We start from the raw sequence: 23,635 nt of genomic DNA on the forward strand, positions 1-23,635 counted from the left end.
TCCAGGAACTGCAGAGAATGGCGTGTCCATCATTGTTGGTCCTGTAGGTCAGCTAAAATCTGCAGCCTTTGTGTTTGCTGCCTGAGAAGCACCATTACAGTCTGGTGCATCTCCATGTCACTCTCCTTTTCCTGTTTGGACTCTTGGGCCTGTCTTCTGTCCACTTTTTCCTTCTCCAAGCTGTCTGTTATATTCACCCTCCAGGCCTTCTGTTCATTGTCTGATGCAGCACTGAATTGTAGGATCTCATTGAACAGATCCTCCTTAGTCTGCTTCTTTCTTCTCCTCCTCCTCAGGGTGAAGTATTTCACAGGTGTGGAGAGGGCACCCCTCAAGGCGACGACAGCAACAGCTCTAGATACGACAGATGTTTCATTGGATTTACAGTCACAACGGAAGGTGAAAGAATTTTCAGAACTCCCTTCCCTTACTCCCATGCAAGTTTTAAATCAGACTCTCTCATTGACATTTCAGCTTTGGAGTGGCTCTGCACAGCACAGCACTGCTCAGCTACAGTCATGGTGAATACGGACCACGGGGGTGGTGGGGGTGGGGGTGAGGAGGGAATTGTTTGATTGCATAAAACAAAAACCATTTGGCCTCTATTTCCACAAGTACAAGTACAGAGCAATGGCACTGCGGACTGGCACTGTTTTCCACCGGTGGTGGTGATTTTAGCGGGTATCTCACTCCTGAGGGTGACAAAGGCACAGAAAGCAGAGCTGCTGCTGGTATCCCAAAGTTGCCTGAGCCCATATGCCACTAGCCTGTTGACTGCAATGGTACCTGCCAAAGTCATTGTGGACTTGTGTGGGAAAGTGTCCTACCACAGAGGAATAAATATGGCAGCCATCCCTATAAACCTTCAGGAGAGGATCGCAGAGTACCTCATGAAAGTTTTAATGAGATCTCTCAGGAGGACACAAAGCATATCCCTATGTACATAAACAAATGGCTCCACATGACTCTCCCTCCCACTTAAACCTAGAGGGGAATGAAAAGCAGACAACCATTCTATCTCTGTTGAATCATCACATCTTCTAGTATGAGCAAAATAATGAAAAGCAAATACCTATGTCCTGCTAGCTTTGTGTTGGGCAGGTGCCATCTTCACATTTAAACTTTTTAAGGCAGAATGAATGCACACACTTACCCAAAGTTCCTTCCCTTGGATCAGGCTCATCTGTGGTCAGCTGGTGGGACTGGCTTGATCACTTGTGAGTCTTGAAAAGGCCCTGGCTTGCGGGATAGCTAGATCCCTACCCTGCCATATGTCCCTTCTCCTCAATGTTCATTGCAGGGGTCTCTGTCTCCAGCTTCACTGAGAGATCCATGGTGGTCTGTAAGGTGTTGGTGGGGGTCTCTGCTAAGTATGGCATTAAGCTCTTTGTAAAAACAGCAGTTCCGCGGCTTGGCACTAGATCAACTGTTGGGACTCCTGGCTTTTGTGGTATGACTGGTGCAGGTCATTCACGTTCACACAGCACTACTGCTGACCCCTATGTACCATTTTGCCTGAATCCCCTGTGCAATATTCTCACTGATGTCCATGATTCTATGGCTGATCCATTGCCATTTACACACAGCCTCTTCTCCTCACAGGCCCAGGAGATCCAATATCTCCTGTCTACTCCAGGCAGGAGCGCTTCTAGTGTGTAGCTGGCACCATCAATCAGGCAGTTGCACACAACAAGGAGAGCTCCTAGATGTGCTTGCCAAGCTGGGCAATCAGGAAAAGACATTTCAAAAATGCACAGAGGTTTTAAAGTGGTGGTGGTGGGGCTTCTGGTTTCTGTGACCCCTAGACAGTGGAGTTCACAACTGTGAACAAAGCAATCATTGTTGGGCACATAGGCCATGCAGTGTCCACACTAGCACTGTATAGACCACAGTATATCGACCATGGCTCAACATCCTGTGGGGAGGTGGTGTTACTGCATTGCAGCAATGGGGTGCTTACGTTGATGGGAAATAATGTTGAGTGTAGACTCATGCATAAATAGGTTGACGCAAGGTGCCTTATGTCAGCCTCACTTTGTAGTGCAGACCAGGCCTAGCAGTTGAAGTTAGACAAATTTAACAGTGAAATAGGACATGATTTCCTAGCAACAAAGGTGATTAAATACTGGAAGAGCTCACCAGGGAGGTGGTGGACTCCATCACTTGGAGTCTTTCAAAAGGGATTAAATCTCTTTCGAAAATGCCATGCTTTAATCCAGCTTCTGGGGGAAAAATCTACAGCCTGTGTACAGTTTTAGACTAGATTATCAGAGCAGTGCTTTCTGCCCCTAAAGTGCATGAATCTATACAGAAATTGCAAGCTCTCCAAGGGCTGCCATCTCCTTTGCACAGAACCTAGTACAATAGGGCTCGGCCGTCCAGCTGTTACCAGTAACAACTTCTCTTCCTGTCTCCACCCTGTTCAGCGTAAATAGACTGAATGGATGGTGGTTCCATCCTGGTGTCCCTCTCTACTTTCTAGCAGATGTGGATCAGCAAACAAGAGTATGATCACACAAGGCCGTCCATTGTCCACAGGAAGTGCTTCTAAACTGCATCTTCCTGTCCATCAATTTCACCTTGGTGGGTGCTCATGTGTCTTGGCCTATGCTCTCTCTATGACATTGCGCAGCTGGAGCCACTGGCCATGCAAAGGAAATCAAAATCTAAGCAAACTCACTCCCACAGAGGGTGAGTGGAGATCAACACACAAGTGTTTAAATGCCTCAAGATTTCCACTGCACTTTCCTCAGCGCAATGTGTGCCTGGGGCATGTCCGATTCCATCAACACTGCATCCCAGAGCTCCTACCATGTCTCCTTCCTTCACCTCAACTTGCTGGTTGTCTTAATGGAGCTTTTTTTATTCATTAGATTTCCCCCCATAAAATGGTTTATAGGAGGACACTTTCCTATCCTCACATCACATATGCTCACCGGCTGCATTCTTTCTCCTGTCTTGATGCAGAGTTCAGTTCTATTCTGGGCAAGGCCTCCTTCCCTGTGTTCCTTGTGAGATCAAAGGCGGCAGCTAGATTTACCTTAGAGGCAAGGTTGCATGGCTGCTAGAAACAGAAGACCCTTTTGAGGCAGCATTGCCCAAAAGACTGCAATTCAGGATGCCTGGCTTCCTTTCTATAAACCTGCCGTGTCCCTTTCCCTCTCCATGCCTCAGTTTCCCCTCCTGCCCTTTGTCTATTTAAATGGTGAGCTCTTCAGGGCAAAGAACTGACCTGTTCACAGATTGATTGTATTATAATAGGGTCTACTCTGTGTCTGTACAGAGACATAAAACAGGGCATGTCATGCAAATACTGACTGGTGAACAGGACAAATGTGACATATGAGTTGGTTGCAGGAGGTGGGGTGGGGTGGGTCTATTTCCTGACTGTACCCAAGGTCTACAAAGGGGTTAAAAATACTCAGAGAAATATAAAACAGAGGAAATTACTTATTTTGTGTGTCAAGTATAATAACCAGCAAACAAGCACCTTTGCTTATGACTCACGCAATTTAGCTCCCATTCAACTGCCTAGGAAAGCAGGGACATTCTATTAAACTAATCCTCATCCCACTAGAAAGGGGAAGGACTCCACTGCTGTGTCTCAGATGCTTGCAAAGAGCACTCGTAAATGTACTCATAATTAGAAGCAAAGTGACCCTGTAACAATGGTGATAAACCATTGGAACAAACTCCCAAGGGAAAGTGGTAGATGATTCTTCTCTTGCCATCTTCAGATCAAGACTGGATGCCTTGCTGGAAAACAGGCTTTAACCACAGGTGAGTTATTGGGCTTATTACAGGGGTAACTGGGTGAAATTCTGTTGTCTGCGCTATACAGGAGCTCAGACTAGATGATCTAATGGGCCCTTTTGGCCTTACCAAATTTTAGCTTCAACATAGCTGAGAGAAAAGGTAAAAAACTGCCTTTGTAAAAGTAGACAAAAAGTACCTCCAGCCTACAACTACTTTGGTCTAATATTAATTCCCATCATCCTCCTTAGACTCCACTAAGCAAAGGGGTAAGAGTCTCCTTTCAATATACTTTGTGCATCCTACACCACTTTCTGTCCAGTCCGTTTCACTCGTTGGCACAGTATAATCAGTCAGTTTCATCTTTTTGTGGCTGGTCTTTCACACAGAAACTGGGGAGGAAAAAAAAAGCTGTTTTAGGAAAATATTAAATGAAAACTGAAACTACTCTGGAATTAAAAACTCACTGTGTGTCCCTCTGAAGAAAAAAATATGTGATTTGGGTTGATGTTACTTAGTAAAAATGTGGTAGAACAGAATTCAGGAGTCCTGGGTCCCAGCCCCACTTTGCTCCAAACACTATACCCCATTCTCCATCCACAGCCATAAATAGAACCCAGGTGTTCTGATCCCTACGCATCTGCTTTAATCACTAGACCCCATTCTTCTCCCAGAGAAGGGAACAGAAAGCACATCCTGCCCATGGCATTAAACTCTTCAAAACCACACCATCTCCTAAAGGTGGTGATGGAACCCAGGAGAGCTGACTCCCAGGGGCCCTGTTTTAACACACTAGATCCTACTCCTCTCCCAGAGATAGGTACAGCACCGAAGAGTCCTGACTCCCACCCACCCACCTTCCCTCAATCCACTTGGGAATCAAGTCCTAACTCTCTACCTCTCACACTTTGCTGCCTCGTGCCTGCTGCAGAAATAACACCAGACGTTGAACAAACTGTTTTTATTTGTAACATACAAATAAAACCAATGCAAAAAGATCAGCTTTTTCCCTTTGATTCCAGTGAGAATAGTTACTAGTTAAAAAAACCAACAACATCAGAAGTGAAGTTTTATTTTAAATTTTCTTTTAGAAACAGAAAGGGGAAAAAACCCAAATAAAATGACCTTACACATGCACACGCACGTAGAAGTCCCAACACATGATCAACTTAAAAAGTGAAAAAAGAGAGACAAGGCTTAGGAAAAAAACGTAACATGCCCCGACCTCAGTAAAAACGATACAGTACAAACAGGTCAGCTACGTCTGTCAAACTAGACTTGGCATTTATTGGGGGAGGAAATCCTACCTCAAAAGGTACCAAGAAGACAAACAAAAGTATAGATCAACTTGCTAAGTCAAAGAATATATTCATTAAAGGGGAGAAGGGAGAGCCCTTTTTGTTTAGCCACAGTTAGAATAATCTGGGGTGGGGAGGAAAAGAGGGGGTAAGAGAGTCCCTAATGTAAAAAGGGTATGAGGGAGGAATTTTCCTTAAAAAACAACAAAAAACTGGGTATGTTTTAGAACCTTCCACCCCTTCCAAGAAAATCTGTCTGTATGTTCACAATGAAGAGAATGAGCTGGTAAAGAGATGGACAAAGTCCCATTCACCAATCTGCTTTGGGGACAGGCAGAAGACAGCAAGGAAAGCAAGGAGAGTGCCCAGAGGAGATATGACTATTTTACTTTTTTAAGCAGGCCTAACTGCAGCTAGCTATACAATTCACCCACTATCACATGCCATAGAGCAGATATTGGGCTGACTGACATAAAGGGAGACCAAGTCCAGGAAAAAAAGTGGCAAGGGAGTCATTAAAAAAAAAAACCAGAATCCTTGTATGGGTTGGAATTTACTGCTTGGCAAGGGAGCTACCCAGATTCAGCAAAGCTTCCCTATCCAGCAAAGCACCTGAGCATATGCTTGGTGTTAAGCAGGGGCTTCAGACCTGTTGGCCTGAGTTCCTGTTTAAACAGGTGCTTTGGCTCAGTTGGGTTAGTGAGACTGAGAGGTAAGTTTCAGAATCCAGTCTGAGGAGGAAAAGCCACTACCTGGGGATCACAGGGACAGACTGAAGGAGGATTTCATATGTGGAGAATGGGGGAAATTAAACAACACAACCACCCACCTTAAACACGCTGCTTTTCCCCAAACTTGGTATGTGGCTTTAAGATACAGCCCTCAGAGTTAAGAAGTCAACACAGGGTGTTTAGGGGGTCAAGCATCTAGCATACACAGCACTAAGTTTCTTAAAACAGATCTGGTTGGGACACAGATGCCAAAACTACAGGCCAAGAATTGTCAAGTCTTAAACCTGACCTGCTTAAATTTCCCTTAAATTTAATGCAATTTGACTCCCTCAAAATGCTTTCACGTTGATACTAATTAAAGCAATCCAATGTCAGCAGAATGATGCACGTGTCTGCTGAAAGACAAATACTGGGCACCAAGGGGTTAAAACCATCCTAGGACTTAGCTAATAAATGGAGCAGGGAGATAGTCATTTTGGGGAATTGGTGAATAACTGTCATTTTCTCAGCCACAACAGCAGGGGAATAGCACTAGATGCTCCACATCCATGTGCCATGCAAATATAGTCTGCTATGTAGCTACAACCGGTGCCAAAGTAATCCTCTGCTCATTGCACATGTGGTGCCAAGGATATGCTGAAGGGTGGGAGGAAGAGGGCTAACGTTGGCTGCTGATGCAACTTGTTAGAAAGAAGAGGAAGGGATTCTCACCTGGTTAAAGGGGAATGCCATTCTGGCTGGGAGTTTAGCCTGGCTGGCGAATAGACGTGAGCGCAGCACAAACAAAAGCTGACTTGCTGTTTACAGGGTCCTCCTCATTTAAGGGATCATGATGATTTTGATGCAGGAACAGATGCTCCTTGGTTGCAAGTGGCCCTGCCTCTGCCCTCAGAAACACAGAGCATAGGGGCAGCATTTAAGCAGGGGGTGGCAAGCACAGCTGGCTACTTAGAAGAGGATGTAAGCCCATCCCTGGTATAAAGAGCTGGAGGATGCGGCAGCAGCACTAGGGGCCTGAGGCTTTCATGTACAAGGGAGGCACTCGGAGGAGATGCAGCACCATCTGTTATGTGTCCACATGCCAGGAGAAATCAGACACAAGAGGGGAACACTCTTGGAGGTTGAGGGAACATTAGGCACTACAGCCATAAGCATCAGCCAGACTGAACTGGTCAAGACAGGATGATCCAATCCAAAATGATAGCGCTGCTGAGGTTGAATGCAGGGCCACATGCCTCTGACCTTGAGCGAAGCAGGAGACATAGTGGCCATTAAGAATCTCCCATCAGCTTAATGACCCAGTGCATACTAAGCAATGCCAGCAAATGACATTGCTGACCCGGAAGAGAGGTCCCAAAAATCCCTCATGAATGTGTGGAAAGTTGCAAGTCATTGTGGATCCCCTTCATTGCAGGCTGTAGGTTAATGGCTCTGCATTTATGTTTGAAAGGTGTTAAGAGTTCAGCTTTAAACTCTGAATTCTCCATGCAGCAGTAATCTTCTCTGCAAGTCAGCAGCTAGCCCCTTTTCGGCTAGTCCTTAGTCACAGCTAAGGGAGGAAAGCATGCACTAGTTGGTAACATTTTCTACAGTGACTAGTTTATTTTTGGTTCTACCCATCTAGAGATGCCTCAGAGACATCAGTGCCTTCTGAAAACCAGGCCTCTTTTAAGATGTCAAGTTAGGAATATAAATATGGGTGCAGCCAAAATCACTAGTCCCTTCACAAATCCTGGCCTCCATGCCCAGCAAATCTGAAGAGTGAAGAGCAGCAGCTAAACAGCAGCATGATTTATCCCATTGCTGTCCCAATCACCCTTCAAAATTAGCATCTTTGTCCTCAAAGACCCGAAATTGCAGGGTTGCGTGGGCCAAAGTTTAAAGCATCTTTCTCTCAAAGTGCAAGTTGGCAGGGATGGAAGGAGGCAAATGGTTAGGAAGAGAGAAGCAGATCTCAAGTAAAAAGCCAGCCCTGTAAAAACAAACAGGTTATTCCCTGTCCCTAAATAACATGTCTCTGTAGAAGAGCTATGGCAGGGATTTCACAGATGCCTATCAGAATTATGGGTCCAATTCCCATTGCAAATGGCGTGTTTGACTCCCTGAAAAATCAAGCCCATATTACATTTCCGCGCAGCAAGCCCAGTGAATGGTGGTTCTCAGAGCTAGAACGTAGCTAGTTCAACTAGATGTGTTTCACAACTCCAACAGAGACCTCTCCCACCCCAGAAAGAGGCTAAATTGCAGCAGAGTTCAGATAGTGTCTCTCTATGGCAGATAAAGCAAAACGCTTCTACATCCAGACCCTGGGCTGGCAGTGAAGTGCTGGGGCTGCCACAGGGCATGGGAGGCTGGGAATAATGGAGCTAAAAATGACAGATGAAGGGAAGGCTCCATCCTGCAGGGAGCAGAAGCAGAGGAGCCCATATTGGACCAACTGGGAGACGGGATGGGCATAAAGAATGGCAACACTTAACAATGAATGCATCAGATCTAGCTGTGGAAGGTCTCCACAAATGGGTGTGCATAGTGCAACATGGACAGAGGTCCTACCCCCTAGCAGGTGTAACAGTGCAAGATAGATTGATGTCTTACCCCACCCTCTCACACCCAGCATGTGCAATGCAGGTAGAGGTCATTACTCCCCCATAGATGCAACACCTGGTATGACACAGACAGAGGTCCTACTCCCCGAGGCAGAGGTTTGAACAGGTAAAGGTCTGAACCCCCCAGTGGGTGAAATGCAGATAAAGGTTCCACCCACAACAGGGGCACCTGATAAGATGGAGACAGAGGTCCTTACCACAACAGCTGCTCTGAGACAAAGGAGATTTAAAGAGTCCCAATGACTCCAGTTGGGCCCACCAGGATCCCCAGAGAGGGCTTGGATGCTAACACACCTCACTGAGGCAGAAGGGGGAGCATGCCCTCCTGCTCCCTGGCTCAGGATGGAATGCCATGCTCTGAGGAAGGGCAAAAGGCATCTACTGCAATAAGGAACTTGTCACTGTTCCTACTGACAGTTTGGATTCGGTAAAAAGAGAGGCTGGAACCCAAGCAATGAGTCACTGGCCTGTTCTGAGGGCATGGGAGGTGAAGGATTGTTTTCCCCATGGGATGGGAGGGGACTTCTGTGAGCAGCTTAAGAATAAAAAGGAGTCACAGACTCCATGACAGTTTCCTATCCTTGAGAAGAAAAAGTTACAGAGAGGCCTTAAAAATAAAATAAAAATAAAAATAAAAAAAATCACAAGATCCAGAATGTTCCTACCACTGGCTGCTTTCTACAACCTCCCTTTCATGAGGCCAGCAGACATAGTTAGCCCTACATTACGGATCCTTTATGCTAACCTGGTTCTTAACATGTTTCCAGTAGAGCACTAAGTTATGTGACTTGTTCCAACCAGCACTGGTGTGGTGTCTTCCCCTCTCCACCCTCACCTCTATGGACTATACTCGGCAAGAAAGACTCTGTGCTTCCCTAGCGACTGCCATCCGAGGATCTGATGCGTTTACAGACATTAGCTGGGTCAGCAGAATCCCGGTGTTACATATGGGGAAACTGAGGCACAGAGAGGGGAAGTGACTTGAGCTGGGTGTCTGCAGTAGAACATGGAAGCTCTCAGTTTAGTCCCATGCTCTTACAGTCAGGTGTATGGGAGCTACTGCAGAGAGATTAGAGCCATCACATGAGATCTGACTATTATTGATCACACACAGTCAATACAATCAAGTAAGCCCATTACAGTTGCTAGCTCCCCTCAGCCTTATAGAGCTCCCAGGTCTGCTCTGCTTCAGTGGAAATCACACTATAGCTAGTGCCAACCTCAGACTGAGAACCACTGCATGTCTGCACTCAATCCCTGACTGCCACATGTAACTGCCAGGCCACATGCATTTCAGCAGAAATGTTCCCAATATGCTGATCTTACAATCCACTTCTATGTCTTTTTAGTACTTGATACCAACTGCAGGGAAGCAAAAACATTAAATAGCCTCTCCTTGCCCTAGCTAAGAAAGTGAAAGGAGTTTTGCTCACAAAGTTGTTAGGGATGCTTTTTTTTCATCCAGCTTTAAGACCCCAAAGTTACAGGTTGTAATTTACATTTTAAAGCCAGGAAGAGCTGGGAATTTCCCATCAAAACTTGAGCATAGCCCTCTGCATTTCCTCTGCAGAAGCCATCACTATAAAGGTGTTACAGGTGATACATGGAACCTTGAACTTGGGACCCACGAGGGCTGGGTGAAGCATAAAGAAATTCTCAAAGGTTCTAAGATATGCCTGTATTATTTGGCTCAGAATCTTGTATTTGCATTGTAACAGGTTCTAAAGCTCCATAGAGCACCTTGGGAAAGAACAATGCTAATCCCTAGATGGTGTTCGCAGGGAGTGAGATGTGGGTAATAAAGCTGTGTCATCTCTCTTGCTCCAAACCTCTTACATCACGCAGGTCGGTGGGAGGGGTGTCAGGGGAGAGAGAGGCTACTGGCTCACTGTCCTCATTGGATGCCCTGTGCTATCGCCGCTTCCTTAACCTATGCTTTGAAGTTGCTTTCACTTAGTGTCCTCAGACTCACACCTTTGGTGCTTCCCGTTTGAGGTCAGGGCACTAGGTCCAAGAGCTGGACAGGACTTTGACTTCTAGTGCCTCCTGCACAGAGGAGAGCAATTTCATACGCACTCCAGAACGTGGTCTAAGTCTCTTGACTTAAGAGGCAGGCAGTGACCTATCTTAAGGAGTATGTGAGGATGGGGATGGCAGGGAAGGAAGATGAAGGGGTGCTTCTGTGAGGAGGACTACACAAAGAGGCGGTTCAGACTCAGTGGCAGCAGCCTCCGCAGTGGCTGCCCGAATGAGAGTGCTGGCTCTCACCAAATTTAGTTCTTCGGCTGAGGATCTCATAGGAGCAGTCATCCCCGCAGCAGCCAGACATGCTGGGCGAGGTGTCATCAATTTCAAACCTGCAGAGGTACAAAACAAATAGAGAGAGAAGCTACTTCCTAGCATCTAGGAATTTAGGAAACATCATGTTAGAGACTGCTTAATACTAGTCACCTTCACTTAGCCTTAGGGATCTTGCCCTGACCCCTGTCAATGGAGCACAGGTTGGGTTATCCACACCCCTGGACAGTTCTCCCATTGCACTCTTTTCTGCTTTAGCCTCGATTTACAAACAGGACTCAAAGTAATAGATTTCTCCCCAATTCTGTATTTTGATGGGTTGTAAAGGTGAGGTTCTGCATACACAATCCCCTAGTACAGTCTACTCCCAATTATCCGAATAGCATGATAATCAAGAGGCAGGAGCCATTCAGAAGCAGGGTGGCCTCCCACACAGCTGGGAACTCCTCCTCCTTCTCACAGTCTTGGCTGGGGATCTCTGCTCTGCCCCACCCACTCACAACCCTGATAACAGAGCTGCACAGGGCTCCCTACAGGGCCGTATCAGCTCCTTGCAGAGATCATGTGTCACCGGCCCTGTGGCAATGCAGGAAGCCCCCTGCATCTCTGCTGTCACGGCCCTTCTCAATCACTCTGATGACAAGAGGGCTGCAGAGGGCTCCCTGCATTGCCACAGGAGTCAGTCAGCAGCAGGGTGGCCTCCCCTTGGCTGGGGGCTCATCCTCCCCACAGTCCTGGCCAAGGGTCTCTGCTCTCTTATATGAACCTTCGCATTATCCAAATCCCTTCCTTGTCCCCCAACAGGGAGACACATGGGAAATGAAAGCTGATGGAGAAGCGGAAAGCATTGTTGAAGCACTGTTGTTAAATCTGAAGTGATAACAAACACATCACTCAAAGAGGTGCGTTTGAGTGTGGGTGCTTCCCATTTCAGCTGGTAAATGTGTTTCTTCCCCCATCACTTTTTGCTCTAGGCAAGAATTAGCTATGAGGCCCAAGAACCACTCTAAAGAAAATATAGTTTTAGATAGCGTGGTCTAACGGACAGAGCACAGGACCAGGGGTGGGGAGAGATGGGTTCTCTTCTCAAGTCACTTTCCCTCTCTGTGCATCTGTAAAACAGGGGTGAGGAGTGATGGTTAAGTATGAACTTTGTGGATGAAATGCACTAGACAGTCAGTAGCTAAAACAATCCCCCTCTGCACCTATAGTTAAGAGACAATAAAGAGAAAGCTCAACTGACACGGGAACAAGCATTGGCTATAGTTAATGCAGTTCAGTTCCAATGGAGCTACCTCTGTGTCACTTGGGGTGGGGGGGTATCTTGCAAGAAAGGTTGCTAGTAAGGAAGAGAAGCAGAGAGACTTGAAAACCCACCTCTCTATGCTGCCTTTAAGTAGCGAGCAGATGACCAGGTCCTCGTGCACCCGTCCTTATCACCACCACCCATTCCCATCCATCCTAGTCTACCGTCCCCACGGCCTCTCCCCTTTAGCGTAACGTTGCCATAGCACTGAAAGACAGTTGTGTGAACAACGTGTTACAAACGGAAATGACGGAGCAGTCAGTGTACTACCATATTAAATAAATAACAGGCCACCCCCCACCCGCCTCCCGCCATGGAGAGCAGGAAAGCAAGAGTTAGGGTAAGTTCCTTACTGTAATGCTTCTCTGAAGAACTGATAGGCCCCATGATTGTGTTTAAATACTGTTAGCATGACTTTCTTCATCTGTGTGCTGAAAGGCAAAAGAGAGGCCCAGCAGTCAGTGTTCAAAGAATAATACAAAAGGAATCCAAGGGAAACTGACACCTAATGATCTCGTGGGGAGCCGGGAGACTCCAGGCAGCTGCTGGGCCCCTACAGGAGCTCAGGGCACAGTCCATCTGAGAGTGGGGAGCCGGGCGGGAATAGCTGACCTGGGAGTGGGGAGCCAAGTGGATGCAGCCCAGCCCAGGGCTGGGAGCCCAGGCAGCAACTGGGCTGAGGGAGCTGTGACCTGGGGGACAGCAGAGCTCTAAACAGGGCAGGCACAGCCTGGTTGAGAGCGGAGGCCCAGGGGGCAGCCGGGTTCTAACTGGAGCCCTTAACCTGCGCCAGGGTCACAGCCCAGCTTTCTTGTCACTTTCATGGCTCCATGCTGGAGCCGTGAAGTTGACAAGAATGAGAGCCAACAGCTGATATAAGTAATGCAGCGTCTACACAGCTGCATCACCCTAGCTAAACCTACATAAGCCATTCGCTTCTCTTGGAGGAGGAGTTAAGAGGTCAGTGTAGTAGGGCCCTTATGTCAGCAGCAATAAGGCTGTAGTGTGTACACTGACATAATTAGGTCGATGTAAGCTGCCTTACATCAACCTAACACTGTAATGTAGACCAAGTCTTAGTCACTTTCATTCTTGTTTTTCTGTCAGTGCCACTTCCAGGTTTTCAGCACTTGGCACCACTCTGTTGGGTTCAGATTGAGCTTCAAATGCTGAAAAGCAACATTTCAGGGCCGGATTCTATACACACCTATATGCATGCTGAACTTTACAGGCGCAAGTTGTCCTGTTGACATCAACAGGAAAACTAAAAGACAAGACATGCCTAAGGCATGGTCTACACTTGAAAGTTTTACTGATGTAACTGTCTGTTATGGTCACCGTTCACGTATAAGAGGAGAGAGCCAAAACTGCAACATTCACATTTTACTCCTTCTTTCACATACACTGTTATTTCTCATCAAGCACTTCTTGAAAGTAGTCAATGTTCCTATGCATAATCACAGAGGAGCACTCCATCTCAGGAAGCTATTTATCAAAAGAGGCTGGGGTATGATTTTCACCATTATTCCAGTACAACCCCTAATGAGGATGCAGTTATAGCAGTATAAAGGTGTCTTAAACTGATATGGCTTATTACCTTGCTCAGACAGGAAGATCTGTACTGGTATAAGCCCTTTTAAACCAAGTAACTGCATCCACACTGGGAGGGTTGTACCACTTTAACTACAGTGGTATAGTGAAAGCAGTACAACTTGTGCATGTAGCCAAGGCATTATGTGTTTGCAGGACATGGGCTTCAGACTACAAATGTTATGTATACAGATGCACACACTATGACAACACACAATTTGTTCATTGAGTCTTTTTTCCTATTATTTGGTTTCACAAAATTTGTAATGAGGGTGATTAACTTTGGAACACTTTACCAAGGGAAGTGGCGGATTCTCCATCTCTTGACGGAGTCAAGACTAGCTGCCTTTCTTGAAGATGCTTTAGTCAAACAAGTTATTGGGCTCAATGCAGGGGTAACTGGTTGAAATACTCCAGCCTTTGCTATACAGGAGGTCAGACTAGATAATCTAATGGTCCCTTCTGGCCTTGAAATCTATCAAAAAGTTTTATTCATAGATTCAAATAAATTAAAATCCAAATTTTAGTCCAAGCTAACCAAAACTGACCCTTTGAACACATGCCATTTGAAGCGTGGCTGCATTAAAGATATGATATTTCCTTATGTTTAGCAACTCTGACTCCAAAGAGACAGAGTGTGCCTGATGGGGTAAAAGTTTTCTTTTACTATTTTATGCTCCTGTGGACCCCAGAAGAGCTGGCCTAGCTGTGGGAGAGGAATCTAGAGTCTACTTTTGCAGATGTATCTTCCATCGAATTGTTAGCTACAGTCCAATTGCAGAATGCTTATCACATGTGAGGAGGTGGAAATTGCAGAGGACCCAGCTTGATTGTCAATCCCAGAGTTAGTTTACAATACTGGCAGTTGTGGGGGTGGGGTGGTGGTGGAAATCTCTCATCAACTGAGCAATTCTGATCAGGAGTTGTCATAACATTTCTTCCCAGATCTGGACCTTAGCGTCCAAAATATGGGTGTTAGCATGAAAACCTCCAAGCTTAGTTACCAGCTTGGACCTTGTATCGCTGCCACCAGCTAGGAATTATACAGTGCCTAGCTCACTGTGGTCTCCCCAAAACCTTCCCTGGGGGACCCCAAGACTCAGATGCCTTGAGTCTTACAACAAAGGGAAATAACCCCTTCCCCTTGTTTCCTTGGTACTTCCTCCCAGGCTCCCCTCCCTGGACGACCCTAGGAGATTCCCTGCTTCCAGTCCTTGAAACACAAGTACTGAGAGATCTAATCTCTCTTCCCCCTCACCCAGAGGGTATGCAAAGTCAGGCTTAGTAAATCTAACACAAAGAGATTTTCCCCCTGACTTCTTCCTCCCACCAATTCCCTGGTGAGCTGCAGACTCAATTCCCTGGAGTCCCCACTAAAGAAAAACTCCAACAGGTCTTAAAAAGGAAGCTTTATATAAAAAAGAAAGAAAAAGACATTACAAATAGTCTCTATATTAAGGTGACAATATACAGGGTCAATTGCTTAAGAAAAAAAGTGAATAAACAGCCTTATCCAAAAAGAATACAATTTAAAACATTTCAGCAACTACACACATGTAAATACAAAAGAAAACAATATAAACCTATTGTCTTACTATCCTTGTTCTTACAACTTGGAAACAGAAGATTAGAAAGCCAGGAGATAGAAAGATCACTCTCAGAAACGAGAAAAGGAACAGACCAAGAACAAAGGACTCACACCCAAAACTTCCCTCCACCCAGATTTGAAAAAGTCTTGTTTCCCGATTGGTCCTCTGGTCAGGTGTTTCAGGTTACTGTTTGTTAACCCTTTTATAGGTGAAAGAGACATTAACCCTTAGCTATCTGTTTATGACAGGACTGAGACAGACAGATGTTATGAGCTCAGAGGTCCCTGGAAAAAAAACACATATTGTGACGAAAAAAAGTGACAAGGCAATAACCTTGTAAGTTTAGGGGTGAGTATGTGAGAAGATGTCCAACATCTTTGCTTTTCCATAGTGTACTTTTACGTGTGATGTTATGACTACACAGAGTAATAGAATTTAAGGCCACATTTAGCCTGACCTCCTGTATAGCACAGACCAGAGAATGTCACCCAGTTATCACTGTATTGAGCAAAATATCTTGTTTGACTAAAGCATCTTCCAGAAAGGCAGCCAATCCAGATTTGCAGACATCAAGAGAGAGAATCCACCACTTCCCTTAGGAGTTTGGTTAATCACCCTCACTATTAGCAACTGGTGGCTTATTTCTAACTTGAATGCTTCTGGCTGTAATTTCCAGCTAGTGGTTCTTGTTCTGCCTTTCTCCACTAGGTTAAAAGAATAGTTGGTACTGCAGAAGTTCCCCATGATCTTCTTTTTGATAAACTAAAGAGATTGATTCACACTTTAAACTGAAGGTTATGAAACCGACAATTATTTCAAACAAAACTTCACATGCCATGTGGAACGGCAACTCACCTGTTTGCCATGAGCTGCAGAATCTGTATGAGGAACTTGCCAAGACCTTTCCTTCTGACTTTGCTTTCCAACTGCACTTCATAGCTGGGAGGGGAGAGGAAACGAATACCTTACAACATGAAGTTTCAAGATCTTATACATGCAACATCCTGAAATCCATGCAGCCAGAAAATTTGCAGGCATCACACTAGCAATGCTTACGCACACCCATGATATATTTGCATTGCTCAACGTCTTCATTTCTTTGTTCTGTAGACACTAGCAGATGTCAAACACACTTTTCCTCATCTCACAGAAAAAATTCCCCATTTAATTCAGGATTCAGTTCACAGTTACCCTCCATGGGCTTATTCCAGCCAATCTCTGAACCAGAGGTCAGCAACCTTTCAGAAGTGGTGTGCCGAGTCTTCATTTATTCACTCTGATTTAAGGTTTTGCGTGCCAATAATACATTTTAACGTTTTTAGGAGGTCTCTTTCTATAAGTCTATAATATATAACTGAACTATTGTTGAATATAAAGTAATTAAGGTTTTTAAAATGTTTAATAAGCTTCATGTAAAATTAAATTAAAATGCAGAGCCTCTTGGACCAGTGGCCAGGACCCGGGCAGTTTGAATGCCACTGAAAGTCAGCTCGTGTGCTGCCTTCGGCACATGTGCCATAGGTTGCCTGAACCCCAGTCCCACCACTGTTGGGCTGAGACCCTTGTGTATAAGAGAGACCAGCTTTTCTGTAAGCCTCTGCTTCATTGACTCTCCATCTCATTAAGTATCTCAGTCAGAAGTCTCTCTCTAATGTTAAACCAACCTTGCCGCCCACCCCATGCAGCAGGTAGGCATCAGCCATATTCTATAGAGGAGAGTTTGAGGCACCCTGGGGGGAATGTCAGCAAATCAGTAGCAAAGCCAGGATTAGAACCCAGATTAGAACACAACATCCAGTCCTGATTCTAAGCCAGTGATACTCAGACCTCGGTGGTTCAGGAGCCAAATTAGTGATCGTTACCCAAATGAGCCACAGGAGTGCGAATTCATTGTTTCATTTACTATAGTGTTATATATCCATATTTAAACAGTATGACAGAGGGAATATTTAGGTTTTTATATACATATACGTTATTCTCAAAGTAAAATGACTGACCAAGTATTATTTTATCAACTACAGCTGGTTAATAACATAGTAGAAGCATCCTGATTGGTTAATAACTTAGACTGACCAATTATTAAATCACACAGCGTTTTAATACCATGTGTTGCAAAGAGCCGCAGGAGCCACTTGCAGTTCACGAGCCTCAGTCTGACTATCACTCATCTAAGTCCTAAATCACCCTGCTTGAGGGGGCAAAAGCGACAGAGGACCATTCCCTGGCCAGCAACATCACCCTCTCCTCTTAGGAAAGAGCGTGACAGTTATGGCCTATAGCATGAGGGTGAATCCAGGAGAGACACATTCTGCTCATGGAGCAAACAAAGGAATGCGGTAAAGGCAGGGTGAAGGGGTGGCAGTGTAATCTAGTTGACAGGGGTCTGGACTGGAATTCAGGCAGATAGAAATCTACTTCTGGCTCTGCCACTGACATGCTGTGTCAAATCTGTTCCCTACTCTTTCGCTGTTTAGAGGAGATGGGCAGAAGGCAATGTCTGTTCCTAAAACAAAGGGAGTAGGTGCTAGGACACATACCAGTACAGGACTTCGTCCCCGCACTCCACGTCAAACCGGAAGTGCGAGAATGCCACAGGGACAGAGCTATCTTCCCAAGCGATCAGGTACCAAGCTCTGTCATCTGTCATCTCCTCCCGCTTCTCCCGGTCTTTCCAGCCCCACTCACTCTGCTCGTACCTGCAGGCAAGGAGAAGAGGAACAAGGGCAGCTCAACGCTCCTTCTGCAGAAAGCATGATGGTCCCAGCACTCTGGTCCCCTTTCTTCCTGCATACACTGTTCTCAGGATTTCTACTGCTGGCCCCTTCCATCTACAGAGATCCAGATGAGAAGATTAATAGATTTTAAGGCCAGAGGAACCATTATGATCATGTAGGGCACAGCTAGACAAATACTTACAGCAAGACAAGCTGGGGTTTAAATATACAGCACTTCAGAAGGCCACAACCTAAATGTCCATGTGGACCCTGCTACTGCACACTAAAAAGTTTCCAAGTACACTTTGACCTACTGCTGTTTCAGACTGAATTATGCAAAGTGCATTAAGGAACTTTTAGTGCACAGCAGCATGATCCACATGGACAGTTAAGGTGCAGCATTCTGGAGTGCTATAGATTTACACCCTGGCTTGCCTTGTTCATCTAGACATGCCCCTAGCCAGACTTCTTGCATAATAAAGGGCAGAGAATCTCACCCATGGATTCACACATCCAGCAAGGTTGAGAATGTGTCATTTTTAGTAAGAGACGTGTGATCTTGATTTGAAGACTCCAAGTGATGGAGAATCCACAATATCCCTAAGTAAGTTGTTTTGATGGTTAATCACCCTCCCTGTTAAAAATCTGCATCTTATTTCTAGCCTGAATTTGTCTAGCTTCAGTTCCCAGACACTGGATCTCATTCTGCCGTCGTCAAATGGATTCAAGGCCCCTTTTCTATCTGCTTCCCCTGTAGGTACTTCTAGACAGTGATCAAGAATGAGGAAATACTTTCGTCATATCCCTGTCATCTGGGGTCCCACTATTCCCTACAGATTCAGGATTCTGCAATATTCTGGGACTAGGTAGTAGTTTTGTTCAACCCAAGGTACAGAACCCACAGCAGGATTTTGATAGATCCACAGGCTTTAAAGGGCAGAAGGGAGCATTAGATCATATAGTATAGGGGTCGGCAACCTTTCAGATGTGGGGTGCCCTTCATTTATTCACTCTGATTTAAAGTTTCGAGAGCCAGTAATACATTTTAACGTTTTTAGAAGGTCTCTTTCTCTAAATCTATAATATGTAACTAAACTATTGTTGTATGTAAAGTAACTAAGGTTTTTAAAAAGTTTAAGAAGCTTCATTTAAAATTAAATTAAAATGCAGAACCCTCAGACCAGTGGCCAGGACCCAGGCAGTGTGAGTGCCACTGAAAATCACCTTGCGTGCTGCCTTCGGCACCCATGCCATAGGTTGCCTACCCCTGATCTAGTATGACATCCTGTCCAACCCCGGTCAGAAAATAAAATTTGCTTTAGAATCATAGAAATGTAGGACTGGAACAGACCTCGACAGGTCATCTAGTCCAGTCACAATTCTGCCTAGAATGAAAGAGGGGACACATTCCCCAAAAGAAGGCTGATCATATTAACTATCCCTAGCAGAACAATACTCTTAAGCACAGCCTGTGGGACCTGTGGCTATTCTACAATGGCCTAGGAAACCATCTGCCAGGATGTGTGCCTTCTGGAAGGGGGCAGCGCTTCTTCACAATATCCCCAGCGCCTGGTGCTCGGTTCTCATTGGTAGCCTTGCAGTTGGGGGAGGTTTTACTTCAGTAACTGTGGCTGCCAGGGAGTCCTCAGAAATCATGTCAGCACCAGCTTGCCCCAGGGACAGAGTCCCCCACTCTGGCCTGGACTTACAGAGTTTGCATATTTGTTTTGGTTAGTTCGAAAGCCCAGTCGACTGTAGCCTGGTTCATGCCCGACACTCGCTTACACTCGATGGAGACGTTTAAACTGTGAAAAGAGAGACAGGAAAGCAGCACTTAGCACCAGGCAAGCCATGCACCAAGATACCCAAGCAATTTCGGCTTGCTTTTAAACTGGCTGGTCAGACTGAACCAGGGACCTCCACAGCTCAAAGCATGAGCTGTTACAGCTTTAGCTAAACAACCAAAGCTCCCTAGCTAGGCCTGTAGCAGACTCCTCTCCTGTGCAGATCAGGCACACAGAGGGATCTGTAATACACGCTCACCAGTGGGTCACACTTACTGTACAGGGAAGCCTAGCCAGCCACAGATGAAGAAGAGAGGATTTGTATCCTGACCTCAGTACTGACAAAGCAAGAGAGGTTTCTATTGAATTTATATATCTAAAGCATCCAGCACTGTGCTATCCCGGCACCAGGAATTCAGCCTAGCATTATGCATATGAAGAAGAGGAAAACGAGAAGGTAGACAAAGACTGGCCTTGTGCTGGAGACTGGAGGTCAATTGCCAGCTCTGTGGCAGACTCCCTGTAAGACCTTGGGCAAGTCACTGAACCTCTCTGGGCCTCAGTTCCTTCAGCAGTAACATGGGGAGAATAATCCTTCCTTTGACTATTTACATTGGAAACTCTTTGGGGTAGGGATTATCTTTGACGAGGGCCATGCAGTGCTCAGCACAGTGCTGACTCCACCCTTCAGCTTGGGCCTTTTGCAGATATCAAACTACTAGTATTTAAAATCCCAACATTTCCCCTGACCAGCTGAGTCTACTTCTCCCCATAATTGAAACCAAGTTCTCTCCCTCTTGCTACGCTGTAACCTCATCTTTCAGAGAAAATAAGGGGCATTAGCAGACAGTGAAAATACTTAGTATTAATATTTTCCTTCACAACCCATTCTAGCAACAACACTGGCTTTATCATCCTTTCACTACCTCAAAGTTGCTCAACAAGCTTTATTTTTATTAGATACATTATGGATCTAAAGCACACCCCCACACACCCTGCAGCTGGGATGGGGGAGTCTTCTTGTGCCAGGTGCTGCACGTGCCTGTGGTGAGAGAGCCTCTGCCCTGAAGAGCTCAAAGTATTAACAAGTAAAGTGTGGGAGGGGAAACTGAGGCACAGAGAGACAAAGGGACTTTCCTGAGGTCAGACAACAGGATAGTGACAGACTTGGGATTCAAGTTCAGGTGTCCTGGGTCCGGTGCATTGCCCTAGCCATTGGACCACAGTGTCGTGAAGGACTAAGTAAGGAGCATTTGCTCACCCATTTCTGTCGTATTTCTTGAACACTGGGAAGGCTTCTAAGGGGTCTCCAAGCTACAGGGGAAAAAAAGAGAAATCACACCCTAGAAAATGAGATGTTAATGCACATGAAGCGGTCAAAGTACAGAGTGAAGTTGGGTGAACAGAGGGTGTCTGCCTCCGCTCATGATTCTCCTCCGTTCATAGCTTTAAGACTCTGTTTTTACCTTGCTTCCTGAAGTGTTCTGAAGAAGGATCGCTAGCCCCCTTGTCTATATAATGAGGCACAGATGCCTTGAAGGGGGAAGAGTGGAGGAGCTTTCAGCTGTTTAGAAAAAACAAGAGAGGAGCTTTGTTCTTTCAATAGGTCTATGGTCAACCACAACAGTTGAGCTGCAGCCAGCACCTGAGAAGCATTATTGTGCACCCCACATCAACACTCCAAGAAACCATATTCCTTAACCCTTGCTTATTTCAAAAGCAGTCAGACTGGCTGATCAGACCATAATTACAAGAGGAGCTCCCTTCCCATGACAGGGGAAAGCTGTGGGGTATTAGAGCAGTAGAGTAGGCTGCAGAACATCAGAAGGAGCTGGTATTTCGCACAGATTGTTTGGATTCTCTTCATGCACGGCAATCAGAAATGAATGAGTGAGGGGTCAGCACCATGGCAAAGAGCAGAGCAGTAGCTTATTCTGCAGCTAGAACGGTAACTCATGGGCTGACTTTACAGGGCACAGCTCATTTTCTAGACTGCTAGCTGAGTTTAAAAGCCAAGCTGGAACGCATTTCTGAGAACCAAGGGCACCATAGTACAGGCACAGGTCAGAAAGTCAGCAAGTGCCATTTGGCACATCTTGGCCTCCTTCTTTGCTTGCAGAATACTAGAGTGTCTCACAGCCACATTCATGTTTAGAGACACAGCGTTCTCCTCCCTACCTGCTACAGTAACCACTGCTGCTCTTGCACATTAGATTCCTTATTGTCTTTGAATACATTCCTCATGATGGCTTAATTGCTTGATTCCATACACAGCCATACTGGAGGCTGGACTCAACCATTCAAAAGCCAAAACCAAGGATAAACAAGAAAAATCCACTGTCTTTCTATCTCTCTTATTTAATGCCTGGTCTAGACCTAAAAATCAGATTGACTAACTCAGGGGTGGGCAAACTTTTTGGCCCAAGGGCCACATCTGGGCTGAGGGTGCAGGCTCTGCGGTGGGGCTGGGGATGAGGGGGTTGGGGTGCAGGAGGGTGCTCTGGGCTGGGACTGAGGGGTTCAGAAGTCAGGAGGGGGATCAGGGCAGGGGGTTTGGGCACAGGAGAAGGTCAGGGGTGCAGGCTTTGGGTGACACTTACCTCAAGTAGCTCCCAAAAGCAGTGGAGGTGCAGCCAGGCGGCTCTGCGCGCTGCCCTGTCTGCAGGCACCACCCCTGCAGCTCCCATTGGCCATGGTTCCCGGCCTATAGGAGCTGCGGGGGCAGCGCTTGAGGCGGGGGCAGCATGCAGAGCCCCCTGGGAGCTGCCCCTACGTGTAGGAGCCAGAGGGGGGACATGCCACTGTTTCTGGGAGCCGCACAGAGTGGGGCAAGCCCCCAATCCCGCTCCCTGGCGGGAGCTTAAGGGCCAGATTCAAACATCTGGAGGGCCAGATGCAACCCCCAGTCTGTAGTTTGCCCACCTCTGGACTAACTACATCGCTCAGGACTGAGAAAACTTTCATGCCTTGTGTGACATAGTTAGGTCGACCTAACACAAGCTGTAGAAATGGCTAAGTCAACGGAATAATTCTTCCATCAACCAAACTATTGCCTCTTGGAGAAGTGGATTAACTATACTGAAGGGAAAAACCCCTTCTGTTGATGTAGGAAGAGTCTAAGCTACAGTGGAATAGCTGCAGCTGTAGCTGTACTGCTGAAGTGTAGACATATCCTTAGGAACTTACATGGCGCCCATTACCATACAATCTGGGTACCTCACAATCTGTAATGCATTTATCATCTTAACATCCATCAGGCAGGGCAGTGTTACCTCCATTTTACAGGTGGTGAAACCAAGGAATACACTGATTTACCCAAAGTCTCAGAGGAAGCCTGGGACACAGTAGGGAACTGAACTAATCTCCTAAATCCCTGGCTAACACCATAACCATTAGACCCGTGGTCTCCAACCTTTTTAGGCCCAAGATCACTTTTTGAATTTAAGGACAACCCAGTATCTACCCCCACCCCTTCCCAGAGGCCCTGCCCCTTCCCTAAAGCCCCACCCCACTCACTCCAGTCTTCCCCCCCATCACTCTCTCTCCCCCACCCTCACTCACTTTCACCGGATTGGGTTAGGGATTCGGGAGGGGATGCAGGCTCTGGGCTGGAGCAGAGGAGTTTGCGATCCAGGAGGGGACTCTGGGCTGAGTCTGGGGCAGGGGGTTGGGGTGCAGGAGAGGGTGAGGGGGCAAGCTCTACGAGTGAGTTTGGGTGCTCGAGGGGACTCTGGACTGGGGAAGGGTGGGGTACAGGGTGCTGGTTCTGGGAGGGGGTCAGGGCTGGGACAGGAGGTTGGACTGCATGAGGGGGTATGGGGTGCTGGCTCTGGGAGGGGAGTCAGGCCTGGGGCAGAGTGTTGGGGTGCAGGAGGGGGTGGGGGTGCTGGCTCCGGGAGGGGGGTCAGAGCCAGAGCTTGGGGTGCAGGAGGGGGTTTGGGGTGCCGGCTCCGGGAGGGGGGTCAG

At 46.4% G+C, this 23,635-nt stretch overlaps 1 protein-coding gene across 4 annotated transcripts in view; it reads right to left on the reverse strand.

The window, feature by feature from the left end:
* Positions 1–3,430: 3,430 nt before the first annotated feature.
* NAA40 (N-alpha-acetyltransferase 40, NatD catalytic subunit) overlaps positions 3,431–23,635 on the reverse strand; it is a 31,963-nt gene continuing 11,758 nt past the window's right edge. For 2 of the 4 annotated variants that reach the window (XM_050960537.1, XM_050960539.1), the window contains 6 exons: positions 20,931–20,983; positions 19,595–19,690; positions 17,709–17,867; positions 16,027–16,110; positions 12,346–12,423; positions 4,700–10,745 (listed from right to left, as the gene is read on the reverse strand). In XM_050960537.1, coding sequence (XP_050816494.1) covers positions 10,604–10,745; positions 12,346–12,423; positions 16,027–16,110; positions 17,709–17,867; positions 19,595–19,690; positions 20,931–20,983 — 612 coding nt within the window. In that variant the 3' untranslated portion in view covers positions 4,700–10,603. Of the gene's footprint in view, positions 4,146–4,699; positions 10,746–12,063; positions 12,200–12,345; positions 12,424–16,026; positions 16,111–17,708; positions 17,868–19,594; positions 19,691–20,930; positions 20,984–23,635 lie in introns of those variants that run through there. The other 2 variants (XM_050960538.1, XR_007775238.1) reach the window with 2 other exon arrangements.

Source organism: Gopherus flavomarginatus, chromosome 6 (assembly GCF_025201925.1).
Source record: "Gopherus flavomarginatus isolate rGopFla2 chromosome 6, rGopFla2.mat.asm, whole genome shotgun sequence".
Lineage (NCBI taxonomy): Eukaryota > Metazoa > Chordata > Testudines > Testudinidae > Gopherus > Gopherus flavomarginatus.